At 31.4% G+C, this 16,214-nt stretch overlaps 1 protein-coding gene across 3 annotated transcripts in view; it reads right to left on the bottom strand.

Annotated features, from left to right (window-relative positions):
• Window positions 1–3,529: 3,529 nt before the first annotated feature.
• The window catches only part of LOC129920243 (protein obstructor-E), a 108,947-nt gene continuing 96,262 nt past the window's right edge, over window positions 3,530–16,214 (bottom strand). For 2 of the 3 annotated variants that reach the window (XM_056001506.1, XM_056001504.1), the window contains 2 exons: window positions 4,187–4,583; window positions 3,531–3,887 (listed from right to left, as the gene is read on the bottom strand). In XM_056001506.1, the coding sequence (XP_055857481.1) occupies window positions 3,734–3,887; window positions 4,187–4,583 (551 nt within the window). In that variant the 3' untranslated portion in view covers window positions 3,531–3,733. Of the gene's footprint in view, window positions 3,888–4,186; window positions 4,584–16,214 lie in introns of all 3 variants that reach the window. The other variant, XM_056001505.1, reaches the window with a different exon arrangement.

Genomic DNA, 16,214 nt, shown 5'->3' on the forward strand with positions numbered 1-16,214 from the left:
AATTAATATTCTATGTCTATTCCAGTACTAGAAAATATAATTTTTAGCCAGCTATTTTTCAGCCTTCCCTCTGCCAGACGCATCCAAAATGCAGTCAAAAATCAACTTTTGGCGTTTTCCTAGGTATTAACCGAATAAATGATACACGAAAAAATCATAAAAAATCCCCTGATTTCAAAAATATGGGTACCAGAAGTTTTGTTTCAGCTTTCGGCCCGCCAGACCGCTTTGAAGCATTTTGAAATGCATTTTTCTAATAAAAAACCTAATAGCTTATTTTCTGTTGGGTATAACCGTATGATGGTAACAAATTAAAATTTTATGTCTATTCCTGGTTTAGAAAATATGAGTTTAAGCCAGATATTTTTCAGCCTTCCCTCTGCCAGACTCCCTTAAAGGTTTCCCAAACAGGTTTTTCCATAGAAAAAACACCTAGTTTCTGTTTTTTTCTTATAAAATTGAAATAATATTTTTTGTTTAGAGTAACCATATGATGGCCAAATATTAACATTCTCTGCCTTTTCCTGATTTAGAAAATGTAAGTTTAAGCCAGTTTTGTTTGAGCCTACCCTCTGCCAGACGCCCTAAAAGGTATCTCAATAGTACGGGAAAGTTAGATTTTGCTATATGGGGCATGGGGGTCTGGGAAAAAATCCGAAATGCATTTTGACTTCAGGGCTCGAAAGGCATAAAGACACGAGTCGTAAACCAAATTTGGTTCAATCGCACCAAGAGTCATTTGGCCGCCATTTTTTTTTTTTTTTAATACAAATTTTAGTTTTTCATATAACTCGCGTATTTTTGAACCTACAGAAAAAACAATGTAGGTATGACAAACTTGAAATAATTTAATTTTCTACAATATATGTTAAATAACATTTTTCGATTATCCCTTTGGTTTAAAAGTTAGGGTGTTTTTTTTTTAAACACGTCAAAAAGTGATTTTCTTATTTTTGTCATATCTCTTTTACTTGAGCGTTTTTAAAAAAATTTGTTCGTTGTAAAAGTTGTAGATCTTTTAATTACCTTCATTTGTTACAATATTGGTTTTTCGATTTGACACACCGTTTTCGATCTGTAGGCAAAAAACTTCAAAAAATTGCAATTTTTTGTATAGGGACAAACGGATTTTTTCCCAGACCCCCATGCCCCATATAGCAAAACCTAACTTTCCCGTACTATTGAGATACCTTTTAGGGCGTCTGGCAGAGGGTAGGCTCAAACAAAACTGGCTTAAGCTTACATTTTCTAAATCAGGAAAAGGCAGAGAATGTTAATATTTGGCCATCATATGGTTACTCTAAACAAAAAATATTATTTCAATTTTATAAGAAAAAAACAGAAACTAGGTGTTTTTTCTATGGAAAAACCTGTTTGGGAAACCTTTAAGGGAGTCTGGCAGAGGGAAGGCTGAAAAATATCTGGCTTAAACTCATATTTTCTAAACCAGGAATAGACATAAAATTTTAATTTGTTACCATCATACGGTTATACCCAACAGAAAATAAGCTATTAGGTTTTTTATTAGAAAAATGCATTTCAAAATGCTTCAAAGCGGTCTGGCGGGCCGAAAGCTGAAACAAAACTTCTGGTACCCATATTTTTGAAATCAGGGGATTTTTTATGATTTTTTCGTGTATCATTTATTCGGTTAATACCTAGGAAAACGCCAAAAGTTGATTTTTGACTGCATTTTGGATGCGTCTGGCAGAGGGAAGGCTGAAAAATAGCTGGCTAAAAATTATATTTTCTAGTACTGGAATAGACATAGAATATTAATTTGTTACCATCATACGGTTATACCTAACAGAAAATAAGTAATAAGGTTTTTTATTAGAAAAATGCACTTAAAAATGCTTTAAAGCGGTCTGGCGGGGGGAAAGCTGAAAAAGAAACTTGCGGTACCCACAGATTCGAAATCAGGGGATTTTTTATGATTTTTTGGTGTATCATTTATTCGGTTATACCAAAACGCCAAAAATTGATTTTTTGCTGCACTTTGGATGCGTCTGGCAAGGGAAAGCTGAAAAAGATCACTGCCAGACTTGTTCCGTTGATATACTGTGGTGCATATCTAGATATGTGCACACTCGAATTTCGGTTATATCAAAACTGCCAAAATATGCTGCCGGCTCTCGGTCTAAAGGTAACCCTTTGTCGAAAAATTGCATTTTTTTAAATTTCCTCCAAATCCATCGAGTGAGATATCAAAAGAAAGGTCTCTTTAGGCTCTATTAATATGTGAAAACCAATAGTTTCTAAAAAGTCTAGTTGCTGAGTTATTTGCAACCAAATATGGTTTTTTTTTTTTTCTTGAACTCGGAAGCAAATATCTTCGAAGTCAAGTATCGAAACAAATTTTGGTTTAAAGATATGAGCTTATAATGAATAGGCCTATGCATTTATATGAAAATAATTACAAACTTATTTTTTCAGATTTTCGAAAAAAAATGCAAGGTTAACAAACCCCTTGCCAAAAAAAAAAAAATGCATTTTAAATAATATCCTTCAAATCCATCGAGTGAGATATCAAAGAAAAGGTCTATTTAAGTTCTATTATTATTTGAAAACCAAAAGTTTCTAAGAGGTCTAGTTGATAAGTTATTTGCATCCAAACATATTTTTTTTATTTTAATGTCGGTAATACAGTTCATCATTTTTTTTTTTTCATTTATGAAAAAATAGTCTTTTTTATTCGATCTATTTAATGTCAAATATTTAAAAAACTTGTGAAAAAAAGTGAAACATTTTTCGGCTTTTATTTCTTCACAAAATCATAATCGGTTTTTATTTCTAAAAAAAAAACAAAATTTGTAAACACATATTTCACCCACCAGACCACCTAGAAGCTTTTAGTTTTCACCTATGAATAGCCCATAAATATACCTTTTTTATTGATGTATAGAAATTGTATATAAATTAGATGGGTGTCTCCATCAGACAAGAGAGACAATCTCAACAAGAGCATTTTAGTGTAAAATACCAAACCACAAAACCTACATCTTTTCTGACTTTTATGTCAAATTGAATAGAAATGGAAGAAATTCTTTATCTAAAAAATAAAGAAGAAGAAGAAAAAAACCCAAGATAACCTAAACAATAACAATAAATAATTCCTGAAGGACATTGAACTTCCAACCAAAAAAAAAAAAAAAAAAAAAATCCTCAAACCCTTCAAATAATATTTTCACTTCAAACTTCATATAAAATCAATAAATTCCATTACCGACGATTTTGTGTGTTGGTTCGTTTGGTTTCTGTTGTGCGAGAGCGTAGAGAAATGAAACTTTTTTTTTTTTTTTTAGGCACACAAAATAAATTGAATTCCAATGGGATGATGGGTAGAAAAATGGAGTTTATATTTCACCCATTTTCAAAAAAAAAAGGGTAAGAGAATGGAAAACAAACGACCAAATAACAAAAAAAAAAAAAAAAACTTTTTCCCCAAACACACTCATCATAAATAAAATAAATCAATTTGATTGTGTTTTTTCTCTTTCTATTTTTTTTCTCTCTTATTTTATTAAAATAAAAAAAAAAAAAACAGGCATAAAATATACAAAAATTGTATATATTTTTCTTCAATTCCTGCCAAAGTGAACATAAAAACTGCATTACCTACAACAACACAACCACGCACATTCACAGACATTTTTCTTTTTATGTAGATATATCGACGTCGTTTGTTCTTCTTCCTTTCCTTTCCTTCCTTCATTTTATACGTTACTACGTTTTACTCTATATCCTCATTTACTGGAGGTTGGGTGGGCCTTGTTATACGCTTCCTTTGTGGTCTTGTTGGACGGCTGGGATCTCTAGGTTTTGGTTTTGGATTTTCCAGTTCGTCGAGTTGGGCATCAGTCAAACGATCCTTGTACCAATCAGCACTGAACACAATGCAAGCAATCCAAGCAAATGTGAATAAGAGAAGAGAATTGAAGAAGAAGAAGAAAAAAAAAAGAAATAAACAAAATTGTATATAAATTACTTTACAGTTGAATTAATAAGCTTCTCAGTCATTGTGAAGGATTTATGTTTTCCATCACTTTTCTACCCCCTCAAAGCTTCTTCAAAAAACCAACCATCACCATTTACCCCCACCAACACCCCCCCCAAAAAAAAAGCAATTTTTTAAAGCAAATTTCAATCAGCTAGGATATTATAGTTTATGTATTCTTTTCCTTACCAATCAGGAACCTTTCTAGCCCAATCACATAGCTTCGTCGATTCGTCAAACACCTGACCCAATTTGCAACCATTGCGGCGTGGTGTATCCCCATTAATGCACACATAAAAGAATTGGCAATCCTCTGGATCGGCATAACGAGGATGTGTTAAAGCCTCAGTTTCATTTACTGTTGGGCATGTGAATTCGAATACATCTTTCGATGAGCAACCAAGCTTGCCAGCCTCATCCGGCCAAGTGCAGATGCCAGTTTTTGGATTAAATACCAAGCCATCGGGACAGGTAATCATATTGAATTTACCATCGACACAGTAGTAAAAGGTATCGCAGATGTTCTTGTCCTTGTGTCCAAAGTAACCATTTTTGCGGGGACAATTTTTACTTGGAATGGGAGTTTCTGTCGTCGTCGAAAACAAAAAGAGTTACACAAAATATAATATATATGTATATGTATGTATGTATGAGAAATGTATGGTGTATGAATGAATTATTGAGATGGGCCATGTGTATAATTGGTATTTGGTATCTATCTACTTTATAAACAATCTTAAGGGTCAAGTCGAACTATCCTCAAAAAAAAAAAAAAAAAATCCTATTCTTGGTTATAAATGGATCTTAAAGGATCGAATAATAACACTGTAGTCTTTCTTGATACGAATACCTTCCACAACATCTCAACTTTCGAGTTCCTAGTTTCGATGAAATGCCTAAAGTTTTTCAGAAAAACCATTTAATTTCGAAAGAAAAGATGTGGAACCTAAATTTTCTAAATAGGTTCCACAATAGCCCACAGGTCATATTTTAAATTTCCGAATGTGAATTCCCGAAAAAGAGGTGCCAGTTATTAATATAAGAAAGCCAGACTTTTAATCATCAATTTTGAAACACGAAATGTGGAATCTAAGATTACGTTCCACAGTATATAAAAGAGCTTTGAACTTTGTAAGTCGGGAAGAAATGTTTACAATGTTTTATCAGTTTCACACGTTACGTTGAAGAATCTCACACTATTAATTGTATGAATACGTTCCACAAAATTTAAGATGCATAAATTCCATTTTAATTCCAATAAACAAAATCTTCCTTCCATTTTTCAATTTTAATTTCTAAATTTGACATGTGAAAAATTAACTTAAGACATATTACTTTCAAATAGAAGCTGTAGATTGTACATTATTTGAATACGTTCCACAAAATATTTCAAGTCATATTTTCGTATATAAAACGATGCAAAAGGGTTTGAAATGTGTAGGTATGCAAGATTCTTTTACAATCGATGAATTAGGTGTGGAATGTAATTATGATGAAAACGTTCCACAAAATATTTCAAATAATACCTATAATTTTATTTTTTTATTTTGGCGAATGAAGTCAAATGGAAACAAATTGAAAAATTTAGGTGGAAAAGATTGATATTTGTTTTGAATGGGTGATTTGTTTGGGGAATGTTAATCTAATACATTCCACAAAACCTGAAGGTCTTATTTTGATTTTATGAAAAGAGAGACACAAAAAAATGCTGTAAATTTTTCACTTGCCTAATGTTTCATTTATTTTTAAAACATTAAATAAATAGGATGGCGCCCAACACGGGACCCAACATTGATTTAAAACCCGTGAAAATGCTAAAGCGAGATCTTCTTTTTATTCTTTTAAAATACATAATGTACTTCAAAATTATATTTATTAAAAATACGTTCCACAAATTATTTTTCACCCAGTTGGGGCAATAGTCTACATTTATTTCCTCTAACTTGGTCAAGTACATGCGCCATCGTTGTCGTGTCTTTTATTTCAGCATATCTTCTGCTTACAATTGTTCTCTTTCGTAAAGAAATATATCGATTTTGAGTTCATCGATAATTGGTGAAAATTCAACAGATTTTCCAGATTTAATTATGAAAAAGAACAATTATCCGAAGATTATGAGTTAAAAATTATTCTTCTTCTTCTTCCTTTTTTTCTCGGCGCTGTTATGATCTCGATGTCGAGGGGATCATAACCCTCCCACGTCACTGCTTCACACTAGTGATCCGCCTGTGGGGTTCGCCGGGTTGACCTCAGAAATCGGCGGCAAGCCTCCCGGTTTTGTATTGTTCCGTTTCTGAGGCCAACTGAATGCTGGTGTTTTTGCATTTGCTTGTACCAGGAGTTTTTAGGCCTACCTTTCTTTTTATTTCGTGTTGGAACGTTATATGATATTGCTTTTTTGACGGGGTTCTCAGGATCTCTCCTTTGAACATGGCAATACCAACTGAGTCGGTCGTGTTCAATTTTTTGGGAGATGGTATTTTTAACATGAAGGCTTCCTCGGATCTTCGTACTTCTAATTCTATCAAGCTTTGTTACTCCTGCTGTCATGCGAAGCATCTTCATCTCAGTTAAAAATTATTGAAGTGAATAAAAGAATCGAATTCAAAAGCTTGACTTGTCGAAGGATATATGAAGAAGGATTTATGTTGTATCATTTTGTATATTCTTGCTACAATAAAGAGAAAATGTATGGAACTGAGATATAAATAGTTGTTCTTATTAATACTTTAAAAATCAATTAAATATAATTACATACGTTCTCAAGAATGTTTAATGTCGTAAATGAAATATTGGAAACACAAACAAAAATAGACCAACCAAGATGAAGGAAAATCATTTTCATTTTTAAGTCTAGAAGAAATATGAATGATTTAAAATTAAATCTTCAAGATATTTCAGTTGATTTTTTAACTGACTACTACTAGACTCAAAAATAAAATTGATTGGCGCAAAAACACATGGCCACCGAAATCCTCGGCCACTTAAATCCTCGCCTTGAAAACTGCTTGACTGTGTCCCTGAATGATGTTTTTGTGAAGAAGGCCCAGAACTAGTTATCAGCTTGAGAACTAAATAATAACGATAGAACCTTAAGAAATTATTTGCTTGCTTGCAGCTAAATAATCCATAGTCTTTATTTTAAATTATTAGTCTTTCACGTTGTCATTGTCGTTGCTTTAACAAAGGAAAAATAGTGGTACTCCAAGGGTACACGTTTTAATTTAAGAAGACCCCACGTTGGGCGCCATCTACAACACGACTTTCTTTATTAAAAGAAGGTTGTCTGAGAAATATATTGGAAAACGATAGAATACTCGATTTTAAGGACTTTGCACATGAGAGCGACCAACGAATGAACGAATGGACGAACAAACGAGATTTAACACATTTCTACGACTCAATTTCAAACAAAAAATGATTCAAATTATAAGAAACCAATTGATACTAATGTTAGAATACTAAGATTTGCATTTTGTTTGCTAAGATAAGAAAAATTTGTAAAAACAATTTGGTAGTTACGAATTGCAGTTTGGTTGCTACGAATTGTCAAACTCTATTCGCGTTCCACATACCATCCACACTACAACGAATAAATTGTTCGCGCGCGACTTAACATCAAAATTACTCTTGTTTTTGTTTTCTATTCTAGTCATGGCTGCGGAGAACATGGAGAAAAGGGTAATTACAAATTAAATAAAAACACAAATAATTTTTTAAATATCATGAATATTCATATGACTTAAATATTTATAGGAATTTGACGAAAAACTAATTTTGGAAGTTGAAGCCAATCCAGCTTTGTACAACGAAAGCGAACGTTCCTACTCCGACCGCTACAAAAAGGAAGAAGGATGGCAAAATATTGCAATTGTTTTGAATGCAGATGGTAAAAAAAATCCCTGAACCCAATTGACAATTCATCGCTGTCTGCGAATTGAAATATTAACTCATGTGAAAGATATGTCAAAATATGCGACCATCCACAGTTCGCAGTTCGTAGTTCGTAGCTCATGTGCAAAGTCCTTTAGTGAAAATCTGATTTTTAACAGAATATTCTTTCGTCGAAATCGAATCAGTTTGAAAAAAATGAAAACCATAGAATCATAGGAAATAGATAGTTTGCTTGAAATTTTTAGCTAAACAATCTTTACTTTCTATTTCAAATTTATTATTCATCACTGAAATATTGTAGATTTTCTTATAAGTGTAGGTACCTAAGCGTTTTCACTTTGCACTTTGTGGAAAGAATTAATTTTTTATTGCACGTTGTCGTTGTTTTAACAGGGCAAAAAAAGTACCAAATTAAATTAACAAGGCCTCACGTTGGGTGCCAACTATAACAAGGTTTTCCTTACGAAAAGAAGATTTTATGAGAACTGTATTGGATAATCGAAATAAGTATTAAACTAAACAGAACGGAAAAAAAAAACTATTTTGAAGATATTATTTAATGAAGAACCTATTAGTAGAGTAACTAAAGCAAATTATTAGGGAACCCGGCCGAACAGCTCTGATTTTGACGATTTTTTTTTTCAAACGTAGGTAATTAAAAATACTTTAAAGTCTATAGATTAAAAATTGCCGGTGTTGCCGTATTGTTTTTTTAAAATTAAAATTAATTTTTTTTTAACAAAACCATTTTTTTTGCTTAAATTTCATAAAACAAATGATAGCAAAAGATTCTCTAGGTAATTTAAGGAAAATATATAAAAGGCAGAAAGGGACAATCTTCCATCGTTTAAGCGATAAATGCAATTTTCTAACATTCTGACCTCAAACACAAAAAAAAATATTTTGAAAACAACGGCAACACCTACAATATTTTAAAATACATTTTTTAAAAGCCAGAAGCTCATTCTTATCTCTTAAATTTAAATCCACTAAATTTGATCAAGTCTTTTTGAAAAAATGGTCCTCAAACTCAGAATTTAAAAAAAAAATTATATTAGAAAAATTTAAAATGACTTTTTCCCAACTATTTCTAATAAAATATGAATTTATTTAAAAAAATTTTTAGCCATAAATATTATCAGTTGAATTTCGAAGCAAAAAAGGTAAAATATATCACACTTTAAAAAAAAAAAAATGAAAAATTACTTCAATTTCAATAGTTTTTTTTTTATTAAAACTGAATTTTTGCATTGAAATAATTAATTTTCTCAAAGACTGTGGTAAATAGGAACTTTAAATTTTTGCTATTTAGCTTTCAACAGCAAGGGTTATTAAATGAATAAAAAATAATTTTATGTTTAGATGTTGAACTTTAAAAAAAAAAATAAGTTACATTTTTTTTCAAAACTTTTATTAAAAAAAGTTCTTCGAAAATGAAATACTTTTTAATTTTTTTCATAAACCGTAATACATATTGACATTTCCTTTTATAATTTGAAATCATAATAAATGCCGCCAAAAAAATTTGAAAAAAAATGCATTTTATATTACGACCAAGTTTAAAAAACGACATGTTAAAATTTTTTCAATAATTTTTTTTTTTTTTAAATCTGAGTTCAATTACCTTTCTTTCAAAAGCCGTTCATTCAATTAACTTAATTTTAATTTTACATATATGACTAAGCTTCTAGCTTTTAAAAAATGTATATTTGAATATTGTAGGTGTTGCCGTTGTGTTCAAATATTTTTTTTTGTGTTTGAAGTCAATTAATAAGAAAATTGCATGTATCGCTTGAACTATGGAAGATTGTCCGTCACTCAGATATATTTTTTTTCCTTGAATTTCCAAGACAATCTTTTGGCATCAATTAATTTATGAAATTTAAGAAAAATTTTTGAAAAAAATTTGTTTTTGTTCACAAAAATCTTCAATTAAATTTAAAAAATCAAAACGGCAACACCGGCAATTTTTAATTTATAGACTTTAAAGTATTTTTAATTACCGACGTTTGAAAAAAAATATCATCAAAATCTAAGCTATTCGGCCGGGTTCCCTAATATTGCCAATTTTTGAGCTTTAGTTACTCCACTATATGTTGGGCGCCATCACTATTTTTTATAGCTTTCTGAATGTCTTGATGGGATTGCTGAAGTGGAAAATAATTCTCCATAACTCAATTATTAAAAAAAAAAAAATTACAAGATTTGTGCAGTCAATGATACAAAAGTGACTGGTTGTCGTCCACTTGATCTAAGATTGAGGTACCAAGATCTAAATTGAGGTACAGTTTCTCATCAAATAAAGATAGTTTTGGAGGTTTTTTTCAGTTCCTTTCTAGAGCCAATATATGTATTTCAAAAATGAAAAAGAGCAGTGACAAATCATCGCTCTAACTATTATGCCCCCGAAGAACCAAGGCACTTCGACCAAGAAAATTAGTTCTGACCATAAAACTGGCCTCTGCTTTACAACAAAGTTTACTCCAGTCATGGCTTTAACACTTTTCAATTTAACACTTTTAAATTTATTTCAAAAATTTACATTCATATTCCGAAACGAGCTGTACGAACATCCCTGTACTGCAAAGTACTGTGTTAGACCTTCTTTCATCCTTAAATGATGATTGTTTTGCTGGCCCAGATGGTGTGCCACCAATAGTATTAAAAAACTGTAGAAACTCCCTAGTTCAGCCTCTAACATTTTTATTCAAACTTTCCATCAAGTCAGGAAAATTTCCCTCCATCTGGAAAAAGTCATTCCTCACTCCTGTTTTCAAGAAGGGTGATAAGACAGATATAAAGAATTATAGGCCTATTTCGAAACTATCCTGCATTCCAAAGGTTTTTGAGCAAGTTGTTTGTGATAGTCTAGCATTTTATAGTAAAAATCTGATAAATGGAAAGCAACATGGCTTTGTAAGAAAAAGATCTACTACAACTAATCTTCTTAGCTTCTTAAATAAATGTTCAAATGCATTAGAAAAGGGTATTGAAGTTGACTGCGTTTACACTGACTTTTCAAAGGCATTTGATCAACTTAGTCATAAAATAATAATCTTTAAATTAAAAGCTTTTGGTTTTCCACGTATTTTTGTTGCCTGGGTTGAATCTTATCTTAACCAAAGATCCTATCAGGTCAAATTTAGAAACTGTCTTTCAGATCTTTTCATAGCCAACTCTGGAGTCCCTCAGGGAAGTCATCTAGGCCCATTTTTATTCATTTTAGCTATAAACGACGTAATCTCGTGCATAACTTCTGATGATATGAAGATTTTTAAAGAAATTAGGTCTGACAATGACCGTATCCTTCTACAAAGCGATATTAACAGTTTTAATGTTTGGTGTGGTAAAAATGGCCTTTCACTTAACCCAGCTAAATGCCAAACAATTACATTCTCGAGAAAACGAGTCATTAATATTTTTGATTACTACATCTTGCAACATAAGCTATGTCGAGTATTTAGCTTCAAAGACTTGGGTGTCCAATTTAGTTCAAATTTAGGATTTACTGAACACATCAATTTTATAGTAAATAAAGCGAGCTCAATGCTTGGTTTTATTAAACGTTGGGCAAAGGAACTTGATGATCCATTTGTTACTCTATCTTTATACAACTGCTACGTTCGACCCCATCTTGAGTACGCTTCTCAAGTATGGATTCCTTTTTATGAAGTTCATAAAAACCGAATTGAATCTATACAACACAATTTTGTACGTTTCGCTCTAAAAGGTCTTCCTTGGACCGATCCTTTCAACTTGCCACCTTATGAACATCGCATTCAACTTCTTCAGATGCAAACTTTAGCACAGAGACGTGTAAATAATGATTTAATCTTTCTTCATCAGCTTATTAATTCCCAAATTGACGCCCCTGATCTATTAGCTTGTATTGGTATAAATTATCCGGGTGGATCTCACCTCCTACGAAGATTTGAACCTTTGCATATCGACTTTCATAGAACAAACTATGGTATTAATTGAGCCTCTTAGTTGCATGAGTAAACTTTTTAACTTGAACCATTCATCCTTAGACTTTAATTTGACGAAAATGGGTTTAAAAACATTGTTTCGAACCAGTGCTCCACAATCGTGACTTTTAATCAATGTTTTAAATAAATTATATATATGTTGGATTTTTTGTACTTATAATTTTATAACTTGTAATTTTGTTCGTAATTAATTTGTTTTATATTGTGCATGTGGGAGGTTGTATTTTTTGTTTACTAACCACTAACATGCACTTATGATGAGCCTCTGATCGTAAATAAAAGCTTGTTCTAAGCTTACTTCATCAAAGAATCTGAAGTGAAAAAAAAAAAAAAAATTATGACCGCTAAAGGCAATCTAGTAACCTGATTTCAAAAAAAAAAATCTTCTAAAAAAACGTTTGGTCTATAATCTAATAAAAAATGAGTCCTTCTAAAGTACTCTACCAATTCTGTATACGTCTTCAAAGAATCATTATTTAGCCTTTTGGAGATGTCTGCTAGAATGGCCTGAGGAACCAAGCTGAAACAAAAATGTATATTGCCATTGGGTGATTGTCTTTTAAAAATAATGTGGATCTTGTGACCTTGCAGAAAGTCTATAATGTTTAAACCTTGTCTAACTCTTCTCTAAGCTCTAGGCGGTTTAATTTAGTCTAAGTGTCTCAAACACTTGATCTTGACGATATCTTGGTTAAAGACAGCTCTCGGCGATGATTGTTTAAACCTTCTTCACTAAAAGGTTTAAGCCCAAGGTAAAAATCAAAATCTTTCCTAACCTTAAAGACACAGAAAACCTCCTTAAAGTCAAAGTTTTCTATTAAAAGCTTCAATCTTTCTCTCTGGTAATTGAATGAAAAGTTTTCAATTAAATGTTGATTTAGAAGAAGTTTTTTTGTTTTTTTTTTTTCGCTCTCCCTCATTAAATTGGCAGCCATTTGTTGAGATTTTAGGTACGCAGGTAATCATCAATTTTTTTTTTTTTCTGTTTTGTTTTAACTTGTGTGTAAATCGAAATACACTTTACCCGAGGCTAAAACTAACTTCAAACATTGAAGAGGAAAACGTGACGCATTCGATGTTGTTTGGTTGATTTGTTTCATTTTATTTTTTTTCAAACTCACAAACATATACATAAAATACCTCCTATGCTATACCCAAACAAACATTACATACTTATAGGAGCTATATGGCTCATTTGAGTTACGTAACTTCTTTAGTAAAACAAATCCATCAATGACCCCGAGGAGAAATTCAACAAATTGTAGGTAGCCAAGGTACCTTGATGGTAAGTTGGAATTGTGTGAGGTTAGGTAGAAATGTAATACACACACAATTGACTTGAGGAATCATAGTATATAAATGAATAAAGAAGAAGGAGAGGTAGGGTATTTTTCAGGTAGATGGTAAAAGGTAAGTGGATTTGTTAGACATAAGAGCCGTTGGTCAAAAAGGCAATTTAAATCGTTAAAGAGTCCAGTTTTCTCCATAGTAAAAAGATGTGTGTATATATGTCGATAATATTCTCAGAAAACTCAATTGCGAAAACCTGGAAAATGCACATCATACAAGCTCCACAAAAACCACACAACCATATAACCACATTTGAACTCTCGAGAAGTCTCGATATTCGAGATGGAGAATATGTTAGGAGGAAACACACATTCATATAGCTTGTGGCCTACAATTGAATTTCTTCATTTCGATTTCCGGTTTCCATATTCTCGGAAAGCATCAGATTATTAAAAAAGAAAGAGAGAGAGAGAGAAAGAGGGAGAGAGTGAAATAAAGAGACAATGGAGAGAGATTATATCAATTCTATCAGAACCATTAGGTCAAGTTATGTTCAAAAGCAAAAAGAATAGAAGAAATCTAAAGGTAAAAACCTGGAATCCTTTATTAATCCTTCCATCATGATTGCTATACGCATCTCTCTCTCTCTCTTTCTCTTCTTTCCCTTTCTATCCTTACGCTCTCTCTTATGCTGATTATTTAAATTGGATTTCCGTAATCCATAAATATCATTTAATTTGCTTTTTGCTTATTTTTTCATCCCGTGCACACACAAATATAAATAAAATCAACACAAAAAAAAAAAAAGAAAAACAATAATGGGAAACAAGGGCTTAAGTATAACCATTTATACTCGTTTACGATGACCCACAAATGGGAAATAATTCTGCCAGATTGAACTTTGTGTGTTATATAGAAAGAGTATGCCGAGCGCCTTCTTTTCGCGCGTTTATATGTATATATTGAATATTTGGGGCGGGTAGATTGTTTGATATCACAAAATAGATAAAATTCACCGTGAATGGGATTCTTATGCAAATTTAATCAGAAAACGTGACTTTTTCCTAAATGCACAATTCAAAGCCAGCTAAGGCCCCCAGATCTCCTCTATACTATATGTATGCTATACCGTGCGCACCTCGCCTTTATACGTATTGAACATTGAATACTGATGATGATAGTTTGATATAATAAAGAAAGCAAAGCAAATCACAATCAAAATCGTATACAGGGTGTCCCACAGTCACCGCCCCAAATGAAAACCATGGACTCCTGAGGTCATTTTAAGTCGAAAAACTTAAGAGGTAATTTTCTCGTTTTCGTCCCGTTTTCGAGTTACCACGGTTTTTATGATTTTTGCTCTCTTGTCCTTTAACTGGCCTTATCTTTGCCAAACTACGTTTGATTTGAAAGATTTTTTTTACAACCAATCAAGAATTTATTACAGTTTAAGTTTGTCTCAAAACTTTTTTTTCTGCGGACAACCGTTTCTCCACAATTTTGCATCAAACACAATTTTCTTCGTTTTTTAAGTTGTTTTTTACACTTTCATATCATTTATGTCAAAAAAACACGTTAATGAGTATTAATTTTTTGTGCTTTTTATTAAAGCCCAGTTTATTTCCATAAAAAAAATAAGTTTTATTTCATAAAAAAGGCTACTGAAAGTAATTAACAAAAATAAACAAACTGAGTGAATTAAAAAAAAAATAATTTTTAAATACAAAATTAATTTAAATGAATTATAAACTTTTTCTGAGCTAATGTGGTTAAGAAAAGAACAAATAGATAAAGCTCAGAAAAAGTTTTAATTCATTTAAATTAGTTTTGTATTTAAAAATTATTTTTTTTTTAATTCACTCAGTTTATTTATTTTTGTTAATTACTTTGAGTAGCCTTTTTTATGAAATAAAACTTATTTTTTTTATGGAAATAAACTGGGCTTTAATAAAAAGCACAAAAAATTAATACTCATTAACGTGTTTTTTTGACATAAATGATATGAAAGTGTAAAAAACAACTTAAAAAACGAAGAAAATTGTGTTTGATGCAAAATTGTGGAGAAACGGTTGTCCGCAGAAAAAAAAATTTTGAGACAAACTTAAACTGTAATAAATTCTTGATTGGTTGTAAAAATAATCTTTCAAATCAAACGTAGTTTGGCAAAGATAAGGCCAGTTAAAGGGCAAGAGAGCAAAAATCATAAAAACCGTGGTAACTCGAAAACGGGACGAAAACGAGAAAATTACCTCTTAAGTTTTTCGACTTAAAATGACCTCAGGAATCCATGGTTTTCATTTGGGGCGGTGACTGTGGGACACCCTGTATATGCAATGCAGCAGGCGACCGACAAAATTGGTTTTAATTTTTTTTTTTTTCAGTTTTTTCTTTGTCTTGAAAAAAGAAAAAAACAATAAAGAAGTATAGTCGGAAAGTCTAAACGCGTGCGAAATCACATTTAGACAAAATCCCAAAGATATAGAAAACCTACAAATTGTTTATATAATAGTCTATGGTTTGGGACACGTCTGGCTTAGTAATGATGGGTTCAAGAAAGGTGTTACTTTTAGACCAATTAGTAGAGGATATTTAATGTGTGGAATTGTTCATTTTCGTCAGAGAAACGAGGTTAACAAGACTAAGCGAACATTTACTAAATTTTGTTTTGAACAGGTGTAAAAACAAATTATTTGATAATTCAGTATATTGATCTGAAATAAGGTAAAATTGGTAAATACTTTTGGTCCAAAAGTCTCATTTTGACGACTTGAAATTCGTCATAATTGATACTCATAAATTTTAAGATAGAAAGAAAGATATACCTATTTGACGGATTAGTTGTTAAATAAAAAGTCGTAAAAAATATTATCGGTCCAAACTTCAACGAAATATATGGAAATATGTAAAATATCATTTATGGCAAAAAATGAAAACGCCATGTATCCGAATATTTTAAGAAAAATATTTAAAATGCAGTTTTATTACAATAGCTTTGGCCATTACTCAGACCAAATTTAATCGAAAACCTTATAGAGTCGTTTTCG

Source organism: Episyrphus balteatus, chromosome 4 (assembly GCF_945859705.1).
Source record: "Episyrphus balteatus chromosome 4, idEpiBalt1.1, whole genome shotgun sequence".
NCBI classification, from domain to species: domain Eukaryota; kingdom Metazoa; phylum Arthropoda; class Insecta; order Diptera; family Syrphidae; genus Episyrphus; species Episyrphus balteatus.